Source organism: Protopterus annectens, chromosome 10.part0 (assembly GCF_019279795.1).
Source record: "Protopterus annectens isolate FY-2018-M chromosome 10.part0, PAN1.0, whole genome shotgun sequence".
In the NCBI taxonomy this organism is placed as follows: Eukaryota; Metazoa; Chordata; order Ceratodontiformes; family Protopteridae; genus Protopterus; species Protopterus annectens.
The window spans coordinates 654601594-654619898 of NC_056744.1; the positions used below are offsets into that span (position 1 = coordinate 654601594).

The following is an 18305-nucleotide window of genomic DNA, read 5'->3' on the forward strand; positions in this document are numbered from 1 at the left end:
CCAGGTGTATTCACACACACACACACACACACACACACACACACACACACACACACACACACACACACACACACACACACACACACACACACACACACACACACACACACACACACACTGATCTTAACAGGCTCTTTTTATCCCAAAACTCGGTACAAAATAGAGTAATTTGGTACGGTTGGGAGGTATGTTACAAAATCCAGGAATCAATGTGCTTGTTGAGGTACCACATCACTATGGTGCTGTCCACAACCACCAGAAGATGACCCACAGTCCATGCGGTATGAGGATTTTCAGGTTGTAAATCACTGCCAACATCTCCTTGATATCAATATGCTTTCATGTGTCCCTGGGCTTCCAAGTGGCTTGCATTTCCATCTCCCCCGACTCAGCTCCCCAGGCGAAGTTGGATGAATCTGTCTGGAGAGAATGCACTGGCACATGAGAAGAGAAAGGAAGTCATATACTGATACTCAGATGACCTCTACACCACTGTAATTCTTGTCTGATCAAGAGCAGCACCAGTAACTGGAATTGTATAGAATGAAGGTGCTGGGTCCAAAAATTTTGAATATGCCATTGAATTTTTCCGCATATGGAGATGGGCCAGTGGTACCATGAGAATCATGTATGTCATCTGTCCAAGAATTTTTAGGAATTCTACTGCTGAGTCAACATCCCCCTTGGAAAATTCCAGAAACACAGTCTGGCAAGATAGGATATTGTCTTTTGGAAGAAAGGCTATTCTTTTGTGGGAGATGATAAAGCATCCTAGAAAGATTAGACTTAGCTAGGATGTCTCACACAACCGCCAGAGGTTCAATTTGACCCCTAGCTGGGACAGTAAAATGAGACCTTCTCTAGAGAATCCAAACACCTGTACAAAGACTTTGTGCAGGTCAGCAAATTATCCATGTGAGGAAAAATGCAGATGCTCAGCAATACAGAAAACTGGCAGTGCGAACTATACACAAGAAATCTCAGAATCTCTTGAAGCAATAAGCATTGCGGATATGATATGAATCCTTCCAAGTCTGTGGTCATTATGAAGCAGTGGTCCGGCATCAGGGGAAGCACTGCCTGCAGGGTAAGCATCTTGAACTTGGGGACTTTGACAAACATATTCAGAAAGGAAAGGTCCAACACTGGTCACAATGGCAGCTCTTTTCTGGGGACCAGGAAATTTCTGGAGTAGAAACCTCTCATTCTTTTTGAAGGAGGAACCAGTTTTATGACCCTGGAGTCCAGCATGTGCCAGAGAATAGGAGGAAACAACAAAGCCTGGTCTGGCAGATGAGCCCCTTTGAACAGAAGTGTATGTTTTTTGCACTGGCATCTGTAACCCCTGGCAGCAATGTTAAGCACCCATTTGTCAGAAAGCAACAGATGGTCAGGGCACCTTGTCGAGAACTAACTTTAGAGACACGGCACCTAGAAGGAGGCTTGAAAAAATAGTTGCCCCACCTCGGCACACTCATAAGTTGGAAGGGGGATTTTCCTTTTTGGGAAAGGAACCCCTCTTATTAGGCTTTATGGAATTCCTGTCCTGCCATTTCCTTTTATTGCCTTGATTCTTGTTTGACTGGGACTTCTGCTTGGAAGACTTCTAAAAATTATCCTGCTTTAAGCTGGGAAATTTGAGAATATGAAACATTTTCAACATCTCTCACATGAATTTACCTCTGTCATCCCAGTGCTTAATGATCTGACTAGCTGCTGTAGCAAACAGACCATCAGACTCAAGTAAAAATATTCAAAATATCATTTTTAACTCATCAGAAAAGTTCTAGCGAAGAAAACAAGCATACCTTCTAATTAGCACTCATGCTGCATTTCTAGCAACACTAGCGGCCCCTTCCAATGCACTCTTTAAAGCATATTTTGACAACTGAGAAACACTGGCAACAATTTCTTTCACACAGACCTTTTGCTTAGTAGGTAACGCTGCAGCAAACTCATGTACGCTATACGTGCATCTCAAGAGCGAGCATCCACATAAAACATTGGTGGTTTCCACAGTGCTGGAATAAGCTAGTTTCTTTCCTTGAGAGTCTTGCCATTTGCCTACTTTATATGAAAGAACAGGATTTGAAGAAGACAAACTCCTTTTATTAGAAGTTGTCACTGGGGACACCAAAGCAGGGTCTGCAGACAAGGGGGCTTGAAGGCCAGGAATGGCAAAGCATACCTTTAACTTCTTAAGCACTGTTTTTAGAAAAAGCCTTGATGAGCAGAGGAGAATTACAAGTTTTCTTTAAATACTGGGGTATTACTGGAGGAAAGGTCTCTACATCCAGAGCCTCATCTTCCAAAAGCTCATAAACCCTGCTGATCATGGTGCAGCACATGACTACTCTCAGTTGAATAAATCCGTAAATCTAGCCAGCATATGGGTAAAAGAAAACATCTGCCTGGATTTCTGAACCTGTTCATCATCAGAGGAAACTGACTTATCAGACTCTGACAAGTCCGAAACCACAGTCACAGGATTCCCTTCAAAAATCAGGATCCTTAGATGATTGACCAGAGGTAGAAATGCTGGCTTTACTTATAAACCCAGGTAGGCATCCAGTAATCCACTGCCTGAGCAATGGATGTAGCCATAACCACCATCTCAGATGGGAAAACAGTCACAGACTGCTGCCCTACCACTTGGTGGGTCTTCTGTCGTCCTCAGCTTACACTACTCTAGTGTGAAAATTCTCAGAGGGAGACTTGTCAATACTGGCAATGAATTCTACAACCCAGACTTCCCCTGCACCCAAAAGGTTTGGTCCTTCCATATCTGAAGCATACAACGGTAAAGCCCACAAGGATATATCTGACTCTTGTGTCACTCACAGATGCAGTATGAATATCACATTGGGGACCCTGGAAGCAACAGAAGGTGAGTGGTCTGAGTCTGCTCAAGGCTGAGGCTACTGAGAAGCAACAAGCCATAGGTTGAGGCACATTTATTTTGGTATATTTTTTATGTTTTTTTTTTAAGGTGCACAAGAGGTAGATAAGAGACAGTGCCCCCCACCCACACACACCAAGTCTATCAAGTCAGGAGACAAAAACAATAGACAGATCAATACCCAATACTGGCTGCACAGTCAACAATACAAAATGGACAAATCACACTATTCTCCCCTCTAAATAGCAATTTAAAGTCTATTTCTACAGGGCTAATGTACTGAATACTGCACTGAGAAAAAAACCAGCAATTTTAGTAGTCTAGCACACAGCACAAAATACCTGCCACAAAGATCGAGCCCCAGTCTTAATAAATTAGGGCTAGATTCAGCCCCCCATATAAATAGAAACAACATAAATAGTATTAGACAAGAAATTAAATAGAAACTTAAGAAAAATTCCTGTCAGAAATATTTTAACAAAATGTCACCAAAACTGCAATTTAAACGAAAAAAAAATCTTTTAAAATGCAGTAAATCTACTTAATTGTCTTAAGTAATCATAGACCCAAAGAAAAAAACTGCAAAACAACAGATTTTTTTTATCAAAACTTAAAACAAGCCTTAGTAGCTGCAAATTACTTTCAGTTCTGGCAACCATGAGGTAGTGGGAGGAACTGCACTAAAATGGCCTTAGTACAAAAACTCAGTTAAACATTCACCAATGGTCATAAAACGATTACAGGGTTAAAAAACACAGAATTTCAGAATCAGCATAAAATAAACAGTAAAATTCTTACACTGAAAGTTAAATAAAACTCAAAGTATGCACAATTTTTCCATAAGAAAAAACAAGCAAATCATCAAAATATGCATTTCAAACATTGACAGGAAAAAAAACAGAGGGAGGAATAAAACCCCCAAAGGGGCTCTTAGCTCACAAAGATTCTTTTTTTTGCTTTTAGACATGCATCTCCTATCGATCTTATCAATCATCTTCTTAATTAATTTTACTTGGCATTTTATCAGGTCAGACAAATAGCTGAGCACTGCAAGTCCCAGTATGGCAGAGACGTAAACCCTCTAGCCACATCTGTTCAGAGCTTTGATTCCTTGTTTGACAGTAAGGTTGTGAAATGCAGTGATCTCTAAGACCTATGCTAAATCTAGAAATCATGTAGGAGTCCGTACACTGGGACGTTTTGAAAAGTCATATGCCTACTATAGCAGTGACTCAAAAGATATTAATCACTTTTGGGACCCATGGTCCCATCCTTTTAAATTCTTTCCTGCAGACAACAAAACAGGCACTGATGTAGAAAACTGTGACGGGAATAAACTAGAAATCTACAAGTGTGAACTAGGCTTTTCAGAATATTCTGGGGGTCATAGGAAAAAATATTAAAAAAAGAATTCAGGAAAAACAAAAGTTATGTACGTAGGTATCCTTGTTGTCTTCTATCCTTTTCACACTGTGGGTTATTGGATCCAACACATATCTGATGTCGGTCCTTTCAGTATCTTCCATCCATGAGCTCTGCTTCCTCAACCCATTATACCCTGCTCTAACAGCCTCTCCCCAGATTGAGTTTGCCTAATTAATCTTCCCAGAATTATTAAACATGAGAAACAGAGCGACCATTCCACCGGAAATAAACAAAGGGCAGCATAGCTTCAGAGCCAGACTGCAAGGCTGGTCAGCAGCATCTTACTAAGGGGTAACAATTTGAGGGGGCACAGAGGGAGGGATGGTTGAAAAGGACAGAAAATGATTGGTTATGGTAAGTACATAGCTTTTGTATCTTATGTTGTCTTTTCCATACATCTTAACCTGTGGGACAAAGTCCGCAGCCAGGAAAAAGAGTGTGGCCCTAGGAAAGAACATGCTTCAAAATGGTGGAACCAAAAGAAGCTCTCCACCTAGACTGCATGTTCATGTTTGTAATGGAATGCAAAGGTATAAATGTTAGACCAAGTAGATGTAGCACAAATATTATCAATTGAAGCCTACGCAGAAAAAAGGCTGTTGAAGTAGTCACCACTCTAGTCGAATGACCTCTAGGTTTCAGAGGTAAAGAAACTCTGTTTAGGCAGTATGTAAAGGAGATACAATCTGAGAATTACCTCGATAGGATTACTTTAAAAACAGGCTTACAAAGTCTTAATTTAGAGCAATTAATTAATTATTAAACCTCATTAATAAAATTAGGAAATAAAACTGATTAACAGATGGACTGGTTCAAATTAGATTCTAATGCAACCTTGGGTAGAAAGGAAGTATTGGTCCTTAATATAACCTTAACTTTATGAAAAAATCAAACAAGGAGGAACACAGGATAGTGCTTAACGTTCTGACACTCTTCTGGCTGATGTAATCACTACCAAAAAGAGAGTTTTCCACAACAAAAGTATTAAGAACACTGTGGATGCCGGTTCAAAGGGAGGTCTAATGAGAACTTGCAACATCAGAGAAAAGTCCCAAAGAGAGACTGCATCATGAATGGGTGAACATAATAAAAACGTGCCTCTCAAAAAGGCCTTGAGGTCTACCATGGGGATATTATCCATGTCAACGTGAAAGTTAGGAATGTTGTCTAGCTGCATCTTAATGGTGGAATAACTAAAACCAGAATGAAAGACCAACCAAAAAGTCGGGAATAACATCTAAGGGTGCCAAAAAAGGGCTTAAGCCCTTAGAAGATGCCCAGATGGAGAAATGCTACAATTTACTAGAGTAAACCTTCCTAGTGGAAGGTATTTGCAAGGAAAACAGGATGTGCACAACTCTCTCGGACAGCTTGGGATCCCTAGCTATCATCAGAATTGGAGGAACCATGCGGTTAGCTTAAGGGACTAAAGGCTGTGGGTAGGTAAACCCGAAGGATGAAAAATCAGACTTAAAACAGAGTGTAGCTCCCAGGGCAGGCAAAGTAGGTGTGGCCAAAGTAATGGGAACCAAACTTGATGGCGCCAGAATGGGGCAATGAGGATGACAGCCACTCTGCAATGGGCTGCCTTCTGAAGAAATTTGATCAGAAGAGTCAGTGGATTGGCAGAATGAAGTTCCAGGGGCCAAACATGCAAACCAGCATCCCTTGATGACTGTCCCACTAGTGGGGATCAGGCCATAAAAACTGCTGCACTTAGTGCTGGATGGGAAAGCAAATATGTCACAGCAGGGGGTGTCCCAGCATTTGATAATATGGGCTGCTATGTACAGATTCTGCAACCACTTGTGGTCAGTAGAATGTTCTTGCTCAAACTGTTAACTAGGATGTTGGATTTTCCCAGGATGTCCACTGTGATCACAAAAAGATGAGATGAGATGACATTACCCACTGTCAAATCCTAATGACCTCGACACAGAAGACAGGACTGAGTTCTTCCTTGCTTGTTCAGATACCATCCACTGACGTGTTGTCATTCTGGATCGTAATCACAGCCTTGAGGAAAAGATCCTGAAAGGCATGCAGTGTTAGAGGATTACCTCATCTCCAAGATGTTTATGTGAAGATTGGCCTTGTGCTGTGACCATATGCCCTGGACAGCCTTCCCTCAAAATGTCCCCTACCCCACCCCAGAATGGAAGCATCCATGGTCACAGTGGCTGAGGAAGAACAAAAGGTGGACCTGCAATGGCTAGAGGAGATTCCAGTCACCATTAAATGTGGGGATGACAAACATTTGCTAGAAATACTGAAAAGTTCATAGGGTGAGTTAGATGGGACCAATGAACCTTTGGAGTTCATTTTAACACCCTCATGTGGAATCTCACTAAAGGTACTAGACAAATAGAGGTGGCCATATGCCCACAGAAATGAAGAACTGAAGCGGACGAAGGTTTGTGAATCTGTAGGATGCGACAAGCCTGCAGATGCAGAGAACGCAGACTTGATAATAGCACTTTGGCTGTCTGAGTGACCATATCTAAATGGCAAATGATAAATTCCAGTATTTGAACCAGTTCTAGGTTGTATTTCTCATAACTCACAGTTATGCTCAAGCACAGACAGAGCTGGAGTAAGGAATATCAGGCCTTAATTAGGGATAACTTTGTGAAAGTGGTTAGGAGCCAGTCATCCAGGCAGGGGAAGACCTTTAGGATGAGACATTGGATATGAACTGCATTGTAGACTATTGAGTCTCCAGAGACCTCAGGGGTATTAATGACCTTTGACACTTCAGCAACAAGCTCCTGTTAATGCCTTGTCAAACAGGCAAAATAATTAAGTGCACAAAAATAAGGTGAATGAAGCCTACATGCTCTTCTCCATATGATACAAAGCCCGAGACTCTCTTGGGCACATTGATCAACCTCTCCTCAGATGTCCTTTTTGATGGCAGCCACAATCACAATGGCATCTATGGCCAGGTCCCTGCTCCAGTGGATTCTGTCATTGGGAAAGGCCAACATTTTATTAGGTTTTCTGGGGACTGGTTTCACCATGTTGGGTTCTCTCCACAGCCTCCTAGACACCAGGTGTATGAGAATGTCTGCAGGAGGGATCACACCAAGGACAATGACAGGCCTGCCACAAAGGCCTACAGAAAAATGGACTCCTTTTGGGATGGGGCTTTGGTAGTCCATCCCCTGTGTATCAAAAATTTAAGCAAGCTGCTAATAGAGGCATCGTTGTAGCGGGGATTTCGGAGCTCCCTCCCCTTCATCGGGGTCGGTGTGCTCAGTGAAGGATTATTCAGGGGAATCAATATGCTTCCTCTTATACTTACTCCTTTCTTGCACCTCCATAGGTGGAGAAGTGAGAGAAGACAGAGAAGACATGGGAGGCCCTAGATTCAAGGAAGCCTAGAGATGCACAGGTGCCTATTGTCCTGGACAGAAATGATGCGGATATTCAGGTGTGATAGGGATAGATATTGGGATGGATCTCATGTAAGTGCCAAAGCTCCTATCTCTGATTGGACAGGATCCTCTCCAAGAGGAAACCAAAGCTGGAAGACCAGACCCAGTGCTGCCAATTCAATCAACTCTGACTAAGAGGTCAGAGCAAAGCTATTAAGAACCAACACTTCCAAAGGCAGGGGATGACTCAAACACCTGAAAGGTTGATCCTGGGGCACCAGTCCCAAACACTTGGCTCCTAGGAGTACTAGGCTCTGACACTGTTGTTAAGAATGTCAAGGACTGAGTCGGCACTTATAGCAGTCAAGCCAGTGGCACCACCAGGGGTAGGACAGCCCAGTTAGACTCAGAAACCAGGAACCAAGGAATCCAGGGAAGGAATGGCAGCACTGGGAGATGACACCTCAGTCTTCGGGGCTGAGTAGGCAGGAATAATTCCAAACTGCACCGAGGCCTGAAGAAAGGATTGCATCAGTTGCTCCAGATCTGATGGTTTGAGGCTCCTAACTGACCTAGCAAACCAAGTTGTGGAAGTCACTTAAGGTAGTTTAGAACACTTTTTTAGTGGTCAGCAGATCTGAAGATCAGATCCAGAAGGGTGAAGTTCAAACCACAAGATGAGAGAGGGATGGTCCCAAAGAAATGTCTGTTAGAGTGATCAGACAGAAAGGAGACTAGAGTCTGTATGAAGAAGTCGTAGGATCCTTACTTAAAATGGGGCCAAACTGGCTCTTAAGAACCCAAAGAGGACGCAGCAGGAGGTGCAGGAGGGTGGTGTAACTTCTGTCTGGCTTGCCATCAGCAGACTACAAAGAGCACTTGTGTTTTTCCCACTCTTCTGCTCTTTGTTCTTAGACCTTTCTTGTGTTTTTCTTGTTTCTTGCTGGGGAGGAAGATGGGATAAAAATCAATTGAGAGCTGAAGGTGGCCCTTGACAAGTTTGGCCCTCTTTTCACTGAGGGCTCTGTAGCCAAAAGCTGTGCAAGCTTGGCATTCCATGTCTAAGTGTGCCACACATCACTAAACAAATTACAGACTTCTGGGTGTCCTGCAGTGGCAGTTTGTGCCCATATGATGCACATTTTTTAAACACCGAAGCCTTCACCATGTTTAGGAAAGAAGAAAGGTTATTTAACACAAAGGGCACTTTACCACAGGAAAAAGGTGGGAAATAACAAATACCACACCAAACACTGGCTAAAAAGGTATTACATACCTATTGAAAAAACTGTTTTAAGCCTATGTGAAGTATTATTATTAACAGCTCTTACTATTAATAACTACTACTGAATATTAGTAACATTAACAGGAAGAAACATAATGCTACCTTACTACCTACCTAGAAAAAAAAACACAGATATAACTAAACCCAATACTAAACTGTTACTAAATCCAACAATGCAAGACTAAAGTACAGGTTAATAGCTAAAAAATGTATAGCCAGAACTATCTGAAAACAACAGAACTCTGACGGGGCTTTCAACCACAATCTGAATTCAATGGCTGCAAACGAGATCTAAGAAGAGGCTATCACAGCAGGGTATTGTGGGTAAAAGAGTCTGAGCTCAGAATGAAGATTCTGAAAGGTACAGTGTCAGACTACTGGCACATTTAAATACATCTGCATAAATAGAAAAGATAAAGATCATTTTCACATATCAAAACTTACACTGATCATACACTTTAGGTCGATATTCTCCACCAAAACATTCATATTCCAAGGTATCATCATTTAGGACAAACTCCTCCACCACATTGTCATTAAACTTGTACCACTTTCCTTTAGCCGTGCAAACCCTGTTAAAAAGAGAAGGTTTTAGAAAGGTGTACATTGTTTTTAAGCAGATTACACCACTAAAAATATTAGTATTTCAAACCTTACGAATACACAGTTTTTAACAGATGCAAGAACACACATTTCTTAAGTATAAATAATCTCAAAATGGTTTTCCAAATGCTGCCTATATTATCAAGACCAAAATTAAAATATTTAATTTTACATGAAGTGCAGAAATGTACCTTTCTCTAAACACACTTTTACCCACAATCCCACTGCTATATTCTTAATTGAGTCTGCTTCAACAGAAATTAAAATAATTTCTGCACACATCTCAGAGAAATAAGAGATAACAGCTACATTCTTGCCATTCTAATTGATTTGGAAAGGGACCGCTTTTTTAATGGGTGAACAACGGAGTTCATCTTCCCTATCATTCACATTCTAGAACTTTTATCTCAGAAGTTCCTCATGCCTGGGGCTGTGTGTAGATATCAAAATACTGGCAGATGCAGTAATGCCATGATGTGACAATATAAGAAAATGTCTAGTACTCAAGCTTGCCAGATCCCCTGAGCCATTAAATGAGTACACTTCTTACAATTAAGATACATCTACACTGCTAGCAAATAATATACAAATATAAACCCATCTAACCTAATAGGAACTCCAACAGCTGCAGCAGGATAAAGACAATGCCAAATTACAAGTGGAAGACAGGATTGTATTATAGAGGCACTAAGAGGGTATCCCCGTTGATCAACCAAGAGACTAATAATTTACTTGTGATAGCTAATTGTAGGGAACACTCATTTGTGGGTCACCAACTGGGCTGAATACCATATAGTAAAACTTGCAACATGAAAAGAGCTAAAGGACAGTCAAAAGATCACAAGGTCATGCCTAAAGCACAGCTGTGTCAATGGATGCTAAACTGCTAGAGTCATAGTCAAGACAATGTCTGATGAACATGTGAACCAAGGAACAAGTGGTTGTGGCACAGACCTCTACAAAGGAAATTTCCTTGAAGCAAGTATTGGTAGTAGCCATTTGATGACAGCATTTTTCAATGAGGTACTCTGCCTAACAGGAAAAGATAATGCATCTGACAATTCACTTAAAGGGTTTGCTTAGTTCAAACAAGCAAACATAAGGGGTGCTCAGTTTTCCCAAACATGTGCACCCATTCAGATCACACCAGAATAAGACAGTAAGAAAAAGCAGCTCCTTCCTTTTACACTTTTGGAAAATAAAAACAGAAAGATAACAAGACAGACTGGTTGCTCTTAAGTGACTCATAATCATTAGGTTGGCATAATAGCTAAGGTGCTTACCTTAGAAACACAAGGTGCAGGGTTTGATTCTGACATGGGGTAATTGGCTAGGCCTAAAATAGTCCATAAGGGCAGTTAGCCTAGTACTAATCTGTGAACCTGTGAGAAAGACCACATATTTTTCCCTGTCAGTGAAGCTTGCAGCTTCAAAACGTTGTGAGCAGAGACTATGGCCAACATAGAAAAAATATTTCAAAGTACAAACTTCAATGCTGCAAAAACAGTAGGCAATGTCTTGTGTACAACTCTGTACAGAAGGCTTAGCCAAATGATGAAGTACAGAGATACCACATTAAATATCCATACTTGTGATTCACTAGTTCATAGGTTCATAGATTAGTACTAAAAACTGTGCCTTGCGAGCCCATTTAAGCAGCCAATTATCCCTTATGAGACTCAAACCCTGCACCTTGTGTTTGTAAGGCAAACACCTTAACCATTAGGCCACCCTCCCAACCCCTGAACAAATGATTAAGGGAAACATCATATGACGTGTACCCATTTAGATTTAAACTAATAAAACTAGTAGTAAGAGTTGCAGTCTATGGCATCACTCTTATTTTACATATTTATCAAGTTGATAAATACTAGTTTTAACTATGTACTAAAATGACACTAGCATACAAATATTCAGACTAGAAAATCAACACTAATAAGCAAACAGGGGACTTCCAAGATGGCATCACACTGAATAACAGCTTAATTCTAGCTCTCCCATTGTGAAAATAAGAACTCAGCACAGACAGCCAATGGACTTGTACTTCTGGGAATATTTTGGTAACTGGCTAGTAAAATGTACTGCCTGGATGCCAGGAAAAAGAAATACAAAGGACCTGAAAGAAAAACCGGCTATAAAAGGTGAAGAACACTCACTAACTGGGAAGAATACTGTAGCTGTTCAGCAAAAAACAAGTGTAAGCTCCAGACATGATTCCAGTAACCTTTATATATTTTTATTTATTTTATTTTTATTTTAGATTTGTAAACCGGGTTAGTCTGGCTGAGCTTTTGGCTCATTTTCAGCAGAGATCCGGGGAGAAAAGCTCCTCAGGACTAGAAAACAATTTATTCAATTTTAGTAACATAGTAGTAACAATCAGCTATAGGATCTTACAAGCAGAGACCTGGAGAGAAAAAAAGCTCCTCAGGCAATTCAATTATAGAGAGTATTAACAATTGGCAGGCAAGTATGCGAGTTGTTACAAACAAGGTTTTATACAATTAGCAGAAGAAAATGTGACTAGTTACCATATTATTTAAGCTTCTTCTTCATTCGGCTTTTTTCCCGGTTAGGGGTCGCCACAGTGGATCACCTGTCCGCTCATGACTGGCAGTGGAGTTTTACAGTGTCAAGTTGCCAGCCCGGTGCCCAACCTTCCACAGAAGGCGCACACATGCACACACTCACACCTAGGGCCAATTTAGAGTGTCCAATTCACCTACAGCATGTCTTTGGGATGTGGGAGGAAACTGGAGCACCCGGAGGAAACCCACGAAACCACAGGGAGGACATGCAGACTCCGCAGCTGCAAAATGAGTTAATAGTTAGGCAGATGCTTATTTAAAGTGGGTAGGATCTAGTTGTATAGGAGTTTGGAAACAAGAAAGCAAAGTAAGAATGGCTAGTAAGAAATGTAGGGGAGGTAGAATATAGGAGAAAGACTATACAGGTAGGTTGTTTTGAGACTGTAATAATTAAGAATGGTTGGAGATAGAGGAAGGGAAGAGGTAGAAGAGGCAGGGGAATAGTACAGAGGAAAGTATAAAACAACTGCACACAGACCTGATTAAAATAAGCAAAACACTGATGGAGTACATCAACTAAAATAACAAAAGGTTGGAAAAAAATGGAATAAGCTTTAAACAAACATTCAGATGAGTGATAAAACTGCAAAAATCAGAGGTAAAAAAATGAAGAAAAGGCTGGCTGAGTATGAGACTGCTCAAGAAGAAATGTTTCAAAACAATAATAGAATTAGAGGACAGAGGACACAGGGAAATCCTGAGATTTTCTGTTGTACTAGAGAAGCTGGAAAGAACAGATTGTATTAATTTTATGAAAGCAAAAATAAACAACTGGACTGGTATTCCACAGCAAGAGTTAATTGAAACGGACCATTGTATGTATGGCCAAAACCTTGCTATGAGAAAGCAACCTAGACCTTTAACACTAAAGATGCAATCCTACCAGCAGAAGGAGTTGATTCTGACAAAACTGTGGCAAAAAGACAAAGTACTAAAAGTGGGAGTCAGCAGAGTGCTTGTGGAGAATTATTACTCACTGTACACGAGGCAGAAGTGGGGTACATACATTTATTCCACTATTCAAGGAATGTCAAGAAGGAGGCAAGAGATTCAAACTATCTTCAAAATATTCTTTACTGGAGGGACAAAATATTTTTTTGATGCAATACATGCTAAGGAGAAAATACAAAAGTTTGTCCAACACAATGTGAGCCGTGAAAAGTACAGTTGTGTACACTTACCATAAATGTAGATGTTCGAGTGTATTCACTGTTGCAGTCATTACATTTGGGTAATCTGCTGGCAGGTTGCCCTCAGTCGGCCTGAATTCCAAAGTCTTGGGTCCTCCGTCGGTTGCTGTCTCCACTTCCATGACGTCAGATCATCAGGGGTATAAAACATGCAGCCGACGCCATTTTCTTTAGTTTTTTCTTGCACCCGATGTCAGGTGCCCCCAAAAAGGTAGCAAAAATATATATATAAATATATACATCCATCAATATAAACTTTACCTTCATCTACAAGCAAATACACCACATAGGTTGTAGACGATAAGAGAAGGAAAGATAAACTCCAGAATGACAGGGGGATGGCGGGAGGGTAACCTGGACTACAACAGTGAATACACTTGAACATCTACATTTATGGTAAGTGCACACAACTGTACTATGTTCATCGTGTTTCACTGTTGCAGTCATTACATTTGGGTAGAATCCCAAAGCTATGGTTGGGGGGCTGGAGCTAAACAGCATTAGGAGCGGCTATAAGGCCCTGCAGAACTGCAGTGGCAAAGCCTGCTCTGGATTTTGAGTAAAAAGGCAAATGATAATGCTTTGTAAAGGTGTGAACAGAACTCCAAGTAGCAGCCTCTAGAATGTCTTTGGTTGGTACTCACCTTAGAAATGCTGCTGAAGTAGCTGCAGCTCTGGTGGAATGAGACCTAATGCCCTTGGGCACAGGTTTACCATGGTGTAAGTAGCAGAAACGGATGCAGTGGCTTATCCACTTTGAAATTGTTTGCTTTGAAATAGCCTTGCCCTCTGATCCTGCAGCATATGTCACTAGTAATTGCTCAGATCTTCTTAAGAGCTTTAGTCCTGCTTAAGTAGAATCTTAATTGTCTGTGTACGTCCAAGGAATGCAGAATTCTCTCCCCCTTGTTCTGCGGATTTGGATAAAAGGTTAGCAGATGAATTAAGAGCCACACTGGAAGCCACCTTAGGCATAAAAGTAGGATTTGTCCTCAGAGATACCCTGTCTGGGTAAAATATGATAAAATGCTCTATCGCCATGAGGGCCTGTAACTCTGAAACTCTTCTTGCTGAAGTAATTGCTAGTAGCAGAGCTGTTTTCCATGATAAGAACTTTATAGCAGTGGTAGTAGCTGGTTCAAATGGAGGCAGGGTGAGCTTTTCCAACACATAATTGAGGTCCCATGCAGGCAATGGTGATCTTCTAGGAGGCCTTACATTTTTGGCTCCTCTAAGATACTGCTTTAGTAAAAGATGAGAAAAGATTGATGGCTCTGTATTGTAATGAGCCGAAATGGCACAGGCATGGATTTTAATTGATAAAAAAGATAGGCCTTTGTCAAGCATCTCAGTTAAGTATTGCAATATCTGAGGAATATTTGGATCTGCTGTATCAGTTCCTTGTGCTTGATTCCAGGCACAGAATCTCTTCCATTTGTCAGCATAAGATTTTCTAGTACTAGGCCTTCTGGCTTCCAAAATGACATCCATCACAGCTTTACTGTGAGGTGTTGTTTTGTATGACTACATGATCAGCCATGCTGCCAGGTTCAGAGTCTGTAGTTGATTGTGCAGGATCTGATTGTTTTGCTGGGACAGTAGTTGTGGTCTTTGAGACAAGGTCCAAGCTGGGTATTGAGACAAGTTCCTTAAAATTGGGTACCAGTATTGGTGGGGCCAGTCTGGGGCAATTAGTATCATCTTTGGTTTCTCTTGTCTGACTTTTAGGAGGACCTTGGGGAGAAGAGGCAGAGGAGGAAAGGCGTAAACGGATAGTTTTTTCCAACTGAAGGATAGGGCGTCCACTTTCCATGCTTGTCTGTGAGAAGTCCTTGTGCAGAATCTTTTCAATTGATAATTTTGAGGAGAGGCAAATAGATCTATGTCTGGGCTCCCCCATTTCTCTGTTATCATGCTGAAGACTTGCGGATTTAGTTTCCACTCGTGAGGGTCCATAAGGTTGCTGCTTAAATCATTTGCCAGAGTGTTTTGTTTTCCTAGCAGGAATTGAGCTTGAAGATGTATTTGGTGGGTCAAAACTGTGTTCCTCAGTGCCATGGCTAATCTGCAGAGGGGGTATGAGTGCGTGCCCCCTTGCTTGTTTATATACCACATGACTGTGGTGTTGTCCGCCTTTATCAGTAGCTGTCCTGGATGAAGTAAGTCATTGAAGGCTGTTAGGGCATTTTGAACAGCTAGCATCTCTTTCTGGTTGATATGCAGGTGCATTTGTTTTGGTGACCATATGCCCTGAATGCATCTTCCTGCCATGTGGGCCCCCCAGGCATAATCTGATGCATCTGTTGTCATGGTTTGGCTGGCAGGGGGGTAGAGTGAATGGCCATCCCATGTTTTGGTGACATGCCTTTGCCCACCATAGAAACTCCTGTTGCAGGCAGGGAATGAGAGGAATCCTTGTTTCCAGACTGTGAGAATGTTGACTCCATAAGCTTTTTAGGTACCACTGAAGTTTCCTCATATGCAGTCTTGCAAATGGAATCAGTAGTATGCAGGACGCCATGAAGCCCAGAGCCTGCAGAATTTGTCTTGCAAAAGAATGGGTCTTTGTTGCCATCAGTTTGAAGTACGTAGTCAGTTGCCTTTGCTTGTCTGGTGTGAGGTAAGCCATCTGGGCAGCTGTATTCAAGCTTGCACCCAGGAATGTTATCTTTTGAGAGGGTACCAGTTGTGATTTCTTTTCGGTTATTGTGTTCCCTAGGCATGTTAGAAGCCTTTTCACAAACGCCAGGTGTCGAAGAAGAGTGTCCTTGTTCTCTGCTAGAATGAGACAGTCGTCCAAGTAAGGATATATTTGTATACTTCTTTGTCTGCAAAATGCAATTACTGGTGCCAGGCACTTTGTAAAGACGCTGGGCGCAGTAGATAAGCCAAACGGCAGTGCAGAGAATTGCTAATGCATTAAGCCAGCCTTGAATCTGAGGTATCTTCTGCACGATTGTGTTATTGGGACATGCAGGTATGCCTCTTTTAGGTCTAAAGTCACCAGCCAAGCATTCTTGCCCAGCATGGGCAGAAGCTGCTGCAAAGTCAGCATTTTGAATTTTGGAATGTCCAGGTATATGTTCAAAATCGATAAATCCAGTATTGGCCGCCAGGCTTTGTCCTTTCTGGGTACTAAGAACAGTCTTGAGTAAAAACCTTGTCCTTTTTCCTGTTCTGGTACTGTCTGAATGGCCCCCATATCCAAGAGGGACATAACCTGTTTCTGTGCCTCTGCCCATTGATTTTTTGGCAGATCTGGCAAACCATTTGCCATTGGCAGTGTGTGGAAATGGAATCTGTATCCCTGTGATATGATGTTTAGTACCCACTTGTCCTGGGTTATTAACTGCCAATTTTGAGCAAAAAGTGCTAATTTTCCCCCTGTGGGTACTGCCGAAAGATAAGTGCTTGGTGAAGGCAGAGGGAAGTCATTGGGATTGCTTTCTGTAGGTTTGTGCTTTATCTCCTCCAGACTTGGAGGTGGAAGCACCCCATTGCTTTGACCTGTATGAATCTTGCGCCTGGTATCTGGAACGCTTAGGGCGTCTGGATTTGCCCCTTTGAGCTCTGTCTGACACAGGAAAGGACCAATTTTTGGTAGGCCAGTGTCTACTGAATCTTGGTGGCTGCACTTGTAAGAAGTCTTTAACAGTTTGCATGGACTTAGCTTTGTCTTCCATTTTCTTTAAAACCTATTCTGCCTTAATACCAAACAGAGAATCATGCTGTAAAGGTGCATCTAGCAATTTAACTTTAACATGATCAGGTACATTTTGTTCCTTTAATCAGGCATGCCTCCTAATCACAGATTCAGTAACTGCGGCCCTGCAGGAGGCCTCTAAGGAATCAAAACCACATTGCAAAGTATGCTTTCCAACTTGTTCAGCTGCATGCAATAATTCCTGCAATTCTTTATTTTCTGCACATTCTGAAATCAATATCATTTTCTTTTTCAGCAATCCCATAACATGTTGCTGGCACTTAAGCATATGAAACTGACAGTTTAAGGCTCTGATTGCCAAGGTTGCAGATGTATAAACCTTTTTTCCCCATCTGTCCAGTGCCCTTGAATCTCTGTCAGAGGGGGTAGGATTTTTTTGCTGTTGAGGCCTTAACTCCCTTTGGACCCTGTGAAATAGTTTCAGGATCAGCATCAGGGTTTCTAAATAAAAATTTATGAGAGTCAGGGACCTTGTAATATCTGTCAGGCTTACTGGGAGCTGGAGGTAAGGGGTCAGGGGACAAGCTTGACTCCGAAAACACATCATCCACAATGTCTAAAACAGGGGGAATGGCTAAAGGCCTGTGCTGAGGGAGAAGGAAATCCCTGAGACTCTTTTTTGATTCTGAGAAGTCTTGACTCTCCCAGTGAAAATGCTCCCTCAAAGTATGAAAGGTTTCTCCAAATGAATAATCCTCAGGAGGAGATGCAGATGGAATAGACTCCTCAGCATCAGAATCCTCATAGGGAGGTATAGATAATTCCTGATCAGAAGACGAATCAGAAGAAATAGAAACCTGATCTGAAGATTCATAATCAGTGTCTTGCCTAGGCCTCTTATCAGGAGGGGGATGGCTACCCCTGATCAAGGTAATAAGGTCTTCAGCCATTTTGATCATCTGTTTTTTAGGCATAGAGGCCTGTGCACATGGCTCATGAGTTAGTTTTTAGTTTTAGACGTTGCTTTTGTCTTTGGATTTGCAGCTGTCGTCGGTTTGATATACAAATGTTAAGGTCTGAATACACCCTCAGAAGCCAGTGCCTGCTCAGTGGCTCCGGACCCATCCGAGGTAGATACATCTGTCGGTCCAATACCTTGAGTATTTTGAGGCATGCTGGACTCCACATAGGTGTCAGAAGAGGCCTGCGACTCGAAGGTAGCGGGTATCAGGGGCTGTGAAAGCGCCTCACTGAGTACCGGAGAACCGGCGGCT

At 41.8% G+C, this 18305-nt stretch overlaps 1 protein-coding gene across 1 annotated transcript in view; it reads right to left on the reverse strand.

Annotated features, from left to right (window-relative positions):
- The window catches only part of USP24 (ubiquitin specific peptidase 24), a 4679666-nt gene that overhangs the window by 1001359 nt on the left and 3660002 nt on the right, over nt 1-18305 (reverse strand). Inside the window, exon 49 of the mRNA XM_044085508.1 lies at nt 9431-9558. Coding sequence (XP_043941443.1) covers nt 9431-9558 — 128 coding nt within the window. The remainder of the gene's footprint in view (nt 1-9430; nt 9559-18305) is intronic.